General features: G+C 45.3%; 1 protein-coding gene across 6 annotated transcripts in view; it reads right to left on the bottom strand.

Annotated features, from left to right (window-relative positions):
* Positions 1-324: 324 nt before the first annotated feature.
* Positions 325-7475, bottom strand: part of lyst (lysosomal trafficking regulator) — a 67331-nt gene continuing 60180 nt past the window's right edge. For all 6 annotated transcript variants that reach the window (XM_078273574.1, XM_078273576.1, XM_078273575.1 and 3 more), the window contains 13 exons: positions 7002-7068; positions 6729-6885; positions 5458-5598; positions 5124-5341; positions 4812-5042; positions 4502-4691; positions 4265-4401; positions 4019-4117; positions 3432-3571; positions 3204-3301; positions 2954-3110; positions 2772-2843; positions 325-2645 (listed from right to left, as the gene is read on the bottom strand). In XM_078273574.1, the coding sequence (XP_078129700.1) occupies positions 2507-2645; positions 2772-2843; positions 2954-3110; positions 3204-3301; positions 3432-3571; positions 4019-4117; positions 4265-4401; positions 4502-4691; positions 4812-5042; positions 5124-5341; positions 5458-5598; positions 6729-6885; positions 7002-7068 (1846 nt within the window). In that variant the 3' untranslated portion in view covers positions 325-2506. The remainder of the gene's footprint in view (positions 2646-2771; positions 2844-2953; positions 3111-3203; positions 3302-3431; positions 3572-4018; positions 4118-4264; positions 4402-4501; positions 4692-4811; positions 5043-5123; positions 5342-5457; positions 5599-6728; positions 6886-7001; positions 7069-7475) is intronic.

Genomic DNA, 7475 nt, shown 5'->3' with positions numbered 1-7475 from the left:
TCTGCTGATTTTCTAATTTGCTTTATTGCTGCAGAAGGCACCTGAGATCTGCAGGCTTCTCCATTTCATTTTTACATCAGCTTTGACATCACTGGATACCCCCCCATAGTAACTGCAGGGCCTCTTCCATAACAACACCCCTCATTGTGGGAATTTACATCCAAAAATCTTGAGTCCATCTATTTGAATCATAATCACCCCCCCCCCCAGTTATGCTTCTGATCTAATAGTCTTTTGTACAGTTTCACCTAGGTTTCTTCTCGCTTTAGATGCCCCTGAACGCACCACACAAAGTAAGCAATGGACACAAAAGATGGAGTCACATTTCTTCAAATATTTATATATATTTATAATATACTCATCACTTGGTTTGTCCATACATACACAAATGCACATATATACAAACAAAAACATGTAAAACATGTCCTTTCAGAACCTCAGTCCATGATGCCAGCCCAGAGGTTAAATGACATAATTTCCGCGACTCAAGACAATGAGCTTAAATTATGCATAGCTTAAGTTTTCAACAGAAAAATTATATTTCCTTCTGTGTCAGAAAGCACAAAAAAACACTGCCAATTATCACGTTTTCCTGTCGTCTTTTTCCACTTTTCCAACTAAAAAAAAAAAAAAAAAAAAAGGTAGGGGGGACGGCGCATTCATACAATCGTTCATGTGGTTGTTCTAGAGGAAAAAGAAAAGGTTGTGGTTCTTCTAGACATACTTTTATAAATTTGCAGGCATGAAACACAGTAAACATACACAGTAACATAATGTATTGTACAGGCCTGATGCTGCACACAAGGGTGGGCAGAAAAGAAAAAAAATATCAAGATAACACAAAAGGAATGACGTCTTTATATAAGAAGAATATTCCCTTTCTCGTAAACAACTCAAACACCAAGTGTGAAATTTAAGACATCATGTTTCATCACAGAAGACTCACTGTAGTCAACACAAAGACAAAACTCATTTTCTTTCACAGCTGTTTTAAAACAAACTCCTGGTTCTTCCCATATTAAACATGACACAAATGACCTATTGCATGTCTGATATTGCTTTCTGGATTAGATTTATTAGTGGAATTTATTCAAAGCTCAGTTCATGTTAAGACCACAGATCATTGGCTCTCCTTGAATTAATTAAATGGTAGCTGATTAAAAAAAAAAGTGCTTTCACTACCGTTTCACACATACTAACGGACAAACTCAAAGTGCAGTACAGTAGATTACGTGGGAATGTAAAGAATAGCTGCATGGATCAATGGGTGGGTTAAGGAGAGAAACGTTTGGTCATTGTTTCCCGGACTGATCAGTGTAGTGTGTAAGATTCTGAAAACGGCTGTAAACCTTATCAGTGCAGGAAACGCTAACTGCTCTAACCTCAGTCTGCTGGACATGATGCTCTTCACCACGCCCTCCCACCTACTACACTCTTTTTGTAATGCTGCACAGGTACTAAGCATGCCTCATAGATCAGTGAGGGGGCATTCACGAGATTCCTCTCTGCTTCCTCTCAAGCTTCATGCATCTAATGCTGTTTGTTAACTGCTTATCTCAGAATTTGAGCAAACTATATTAAAGTAGTGAAAAGGTTTTAGTGCATTTGACCGGCAAACTGTGGTGCTTCTAATAAATAAATGAAGGTCAACATTTCTCAATGCAAAAAGGACAGGTTCCAAGGCAGGCCTTAAATAAAGGAGTATTATGGCATTATATGTCACATACACATACATACAGTCAAGGTCAGAATCATTCTAGCATGCAAAAGCAGGACAGAACAACAGGCAACACAAGGAACAATTCATCCTAACATCCCCATCCCTCCACTGAGCACAGATACAAAGTGATGCAGGGCCGTGACACTAGTGTTCAGACTTGAGTGGAGCAGACAGCCCAGCAGAGCGGCGTCTCACTCCCACAGAGCGGGACGTCTCCCGGTGACAGACGCGATGAGGGGCTCCCTCCCTGCTAGCTACTGCAGTGTCAGCAGGACACGCTTGCCGAGCTCTGGCAGCAAGCTGTCAGACGGCGCGCTGCGGGAGAGACGGGGGTCTTCACACCTTTGGGTCCGGCTTTGGCCAGACGATAGCAGCTTACCAGGAAACAGCAAAATCAACATCAGGCATGGATCTCTGCACAACAAAAACTCAGGAGCAAGAAACAAAATAATAAAAGACTTATCAAACCAAACACACTCTCAGAAATGCATTTAGTATAAAGTGTCTGTTGCAGCCTCGGCCAAATATTAATATTACACCCGCCCCCCCAAACATTCCACTTCAGTGTGTTTATAAATATATAGAATACTATTTTCATAATCATTTATTGATGCTGGGAGCGGCTGTGGTAGAGTTTGCTCAGCTGGGGATGGCTTTAGTTAAAAGTCAGGGAGGTTTCAGGGAGGTGGGGGCCATGCTGACACGTCCTCCTCCCCGTCAGTGCAGAGAGGAGGAAGAGGAGGAGAAGGCTGTAGAGGAGGAGACGGTAGTAAACGTGACACACAGTCAGCCAGCGGCGTAGCTGCTCAGGAAGGAGTAGAACATGGGCAGCTTCATGCGCTGCTGGTCGCGCCGACACCACGCCATCACTGTGCCCTCGCTGTTGGCTGTGTAGAGGTGGTGGCCGTCACACGAGTACGTCAGGCTGAGGCATGCAAGAGAGGACATTGTCATCAGTATTCCCCGCAGAACTACACAGATATTTACAATGGTGGGCAAGTGGCATCGCATAAAAGCAAAGAATAACATGGTTGTAGCGCTGATAAGATACCTGATGATGGGTTTGCTCGACTTGGAAAAGGTGATCTCTCTCACTGGTTTTAAATCCCAGGTGCTCCACAACCTGAAAATATTTCAAACATAAAAAAAAACAAAACAGTGTGAATAATCTAGTGTCTTGAGAGGAAAACAAAGCCTGTAAACGTGAAAAAAAAGAAAAGAATTCCTGCTCACCTGACGACGCCGTTCTCCAGCCCGCCGGCGATGACGTTGACAGACACGCCCTCTGGCTGGTTGGAGAACGCCACCGAGCAAATGATCTCTCTGCAGTGGACGTGACCGATTAGGTCCCCGTTCACCGTCCACAGACGCAGGTCGCTGCCGCCGCCCACTGGATACACAGGATCAAGTGTCATACAGTACATCACATCAACATTGTGTCAGTCTGGAAAAGTGATATGATTAAAGTCTGAGCGGTCTTCACCTGAGTCACAAACTGTTGCGATGTCCCCTGTGGTCTCACTGGCAGACACTGCAGTCACTGGGCTTTTGTGGCCTGTGAGGCTTTGAACATAACAGAGCCTGAAGAAACACAGAGCATCACACTACTTTAGATTTCTCATCATGCACAAAAAGACACGCAGACACACACGCAGACACACACACACGCAGACACACACACACGCAGACACACACACGCAGACACACACACCTGTTGAGGTCCCAGAGGATACAGGTGCCATCTCTGCTGACACTGATCAGGATGCTGTAGGGTTTGCAGACAAACAGGCTGGTGACTTCCCCTGTGTGTCCGTACAGGTGAACCTGAGATTCCACCTCCATCTCTGACGGCTATGGAAAGACACATATTAGAGGCTATATACAGGGGACACACAGATCTGAATAACTAGCATTCAATGTTAGCATGGATGAGATATCTCCTAAACGTTTTCCCAAAAAAAACCTCCATTAATGAATCTCAAACAGGCTTTTCGGAACAGCCCAAATCAATTGCTACTGAAACACCCTTGAGAGACAGAGAAAACCTAGATGCCTATTGGTGGGGACTGATGAAAGTCTGAAAGCCTCTCTGATGACTGAACTCCCAGACCTCTAATCCCACTTGTAGGCTCGGTGGAAATGTGTTTCAAGGGCAACTGTGATGTGACTAACGAAGCTGAGCGTTTGAACACGGTGAGATGGTCTAAAGAGGGGTGGGGGAAATGGGAGGTGGGTGGGTGGATTGGGTGCTGATGTGGAGGCGGAAGGTTAGAGGGGGACGTCGCTATGGAAACCCACCGTGGTGCTGGTGAAGCGGTTGCTGTAGGCGGTGATGACTCCACACTGGCTGCCTGTAAATAGCTGGCAGCCATCGGGCACCCAGGCGCAGCTGGTCACCTGGAGGAGAGAGAGACAGACGGTTGGACAGAGGAAACGAGGAACCTGACCCAGTTGTAAAGTTGTGTAACACTAACGGGAGTCCAGTAATTCCTTGTTTGTTCCAATTTTTTTTATTCTGAGCTTGCGAGTTTAACTCGTATTTACCTGGTGAAGTTGTGAACACTGAATGAAGTTGATGGGTGGTTCGCTTTGCTTGCTCTTCAGCCTCAATATGTTGTCTCCGTAGCCCCAGCTCAAGATGGCCGACCACTGGATGTCTGTGCTGTGCATGCTCCGAACACCTACAGGGTCGAGAACATAAAGTAAATGGAGTCAGCAGGACATTGTGCAAACCATTCTGTACATCTAGGCTGACTTGTGAGTGACTGGCGGGGTTCCTACCCTGCTCCTTGCTGTAAATCATCATAAGGCAGAACTTGCTGGACAGCCCGCAGATGGCTCGCGTTGGCAGAGCCAGCAGGGATCCGAACCTCTCCCCGTGCGGCTGGCTGAAACACACCACTGGGTCTGGAGCAGAGGGTGAGCCCACATACTCGCCCCACTTCAGACCTTTGATCCATGGCAGTGGGCTCTGTGGGGGGAGGAAGAGAAATTGCCAGGTGAGCAGCAGATCATTTCATGGACGATGAATTAAGTCATTCCTCAGTGCACAGCGGGCTGTCAGAGTCACTATCACCACAGAGTAGATTACCGGGCAGACTATTTCCTTGGCCTGTTCTCTGGTTTCTCTGAAGGCCAGCTGCACCAGGAGACCCATGGCTGCTGGCAGCTCTCCCTCCATCATGAGTTTGGGGCCGGCCCTGCTGACATGAGAGGCGTTGAAGAGCTGCCTGGGTGTCTGTCCGTATGTCTTGATCATGGTCTCCAGGGCCCGTCGCTGCACTGGGTCTTCTACAGCCGAAACATCCATGCCAAAATAGGTCTGTGAAAAATGATATGAAAGCTTATAGAAGAAACAACGTTCCCAATAATTTCTATCAAATGTGAAATGGTAGCTACTCACAGCTGGGTGGAAGACGTTGATGGCGTGGACAGCTGCTTTGCCTTTCTGCTTGAGCCCAAACACCAGGTCGATCCACTGGCACAGTGTCTGGGAGACTTGGTCCGACTCCAGCGCTTGCCGGTGGATCAGGATGAACAGACGTGGGTCGTTGCGGGCCCAGGGTGGCAAATTCACATGATTCACCCTCTCACCATTTTGACGAACACCAAAATCAAAACCTGTGAAGGCAAGACATTTTACTTTTTTAATACATAAGAGGATATGAAAAATGTATGCTGGTATAAATGATAGGTATACAGATTAAAAGGTATGAAATGCAGTGGAAAAGAATTACCCTCTCTGTTGACCAGGAATTCTGGGAGGTAGAAAAACTCTGGGATGAGCTCTTTCACATCAGTCATAGACTCGTAGGAGGACAGGCGCCACGTGGTGTTCATGGAGTGAAACGTCCGGTCGGGGATATCAAAGCTCTGGTCTGATTAAGGCCAAAGACAATCTAATTACAGATTCGACTCACTGATTGAAAAGATCCCCTTTCATGACCTTAGACACCACGCTTGCTGAATACATTTACGATCACACAAAAAGATGCCTCGGAGGATCAGAGGACAGAGAGAGAGACGGATGAATGAAAAAAATCATTAACAAGAAAAAAATAAATAGAAAAGAGAAGAGGAAGGGCGAGGAGTTGATCAGAGAACCGTATAAAGAACATGCTGCTCAGTCAGATCTGAGATCAGGACATTTCAACATTTCAGTACTAAAGGCCTTGGCATCAACCAAGATGGAGCTGTCAATGTAATGCAGACAGGTGGCACTCGATGCTGCTAAATGCTTTTTGGAGATGTATGACCTGCTGTTAAAGAGCCCTGGCCTGTCAGTCAGTTAACATTTACAATACTTGTTGAAACTAAAGATACTGTAAAAGACAATGCAGCTGGAGACCGATTCTCTTCTTTAAAGGGGTGATAGAATGCAAAACCGATTTTTACCTTGTCATAGCTGAATAACGACAGTTTGGTGGGTAAATAGGACATGCATAGAACCTCTGAGCCCCAAGCACTGGTAGTCCAGTAACCCAGAAACGGTGACTTTGCCCTGGGTATGGAGCCCAGCAGGCTGCCGCTTTCTCGTCAGACTGTGTGGAGCTCCTGAAGTCTGACACTTCTTACCAAATTTGCAATTAGCCATCAATTTTCGTAAAACGGCCCATATTTGAGCTTTACATAGTTGATTTCTTGCATAAAAAAGTCTCAGAAGTGAATTTAATAACGAAATAGCAGACAAACAATGTATAACATGCAGTGTCTTAAATATGAGACCTGCTGTCTCATCTCCAATGTATGTGTATGTGGTTCGCTCAACCAATCAGCGCGCAGCTCATCTAAATATTCATGAGCATACCATATTTGGAAGAAAAGCTCTTGTTCCAAATAGGGCCATATTCACAGGGTAGTTAAGGGCCCATAGAATAGCACTTGGGCCATTTTCAGCCGAACCAACGTTACATACCCAATTAGGAGACCTTAAGGAACAGTGTGAAATACCCTGTATAATCATTCTATCACCCCTTTAACTTTTAGTTAAACTTAATGTGTGACTCACCCTGGTATGCGAGAAACATCTTGGTGAAAGGAGGCATTCGAACCAAGAAGTGCAGCACGGTGCCGCTGTTGGAGTAGTGTGAGCCGTAGTGATAAGGCTGGACAGGAGGCATGGGGTCATCCTCATGAATGCCCTTCTTGTACTCCTCCTCAAGGTACTGCACAGCACAACACAGACACACACACACACACACACACACACACACACACGTTTTCTTACTGGAACATCCAATACACTCAAGAAACACCTGCTAAAATGTACAACAGTCCTTACCCTGTAATTATCCACGTAGCGATCTTCTTTCTCTTTTGACTGGACTGCAATGGGTTTGATTAAATTCCTGCATGACAACGAAATGTAAGCATAGCAGTAATGAACTCTGATGTTTAACTGTGACGAATGAAAATTGTCCTATCGGGGCTCGACAGTAACAGTAGATTTGTTATGCTATTCACTTCCGTATGCAAGTACATGGTGTTATTACGCACATGACGGAGAACGTGACGTAGTTCAGCTTGCTAAGTAAAGTTAAATTAAAACACCAGCCTCCTGGGTGAAAGCCCTGTGTTTGTCTAAAAGTGGCGACCATATTTTCAGTTTTGGTAATCAAAAGCTGATGCCTGGTTGCCAGCCTGACAACCACTTTAAAAAGTTAAGAGTTGAGCCCTTCCCTATTATAAATGATTCCCGTGTCATGACTCTTGACTTCACAGAGGCATTATTTGTCACCCAAATTATCAAATAAAT

The sequence above is a fragment of the Sander vitreus genome, chromosome 17, assembly GCF_031162955.1.
Source record: "Sander vitreus isolate 19-12246 chromosome 17, sanVit1, whole genome shotgun sequence".
NCBI lineage: Eukaryota > Metazoa > Chordata > Actinopteri > Perciformes > Percidae > Sander > Sander vitreus.
Note: the sequence above shows the minus strand (reverse complement) of the source record. Positions and strands in the feature narration are given on the sequence as shown.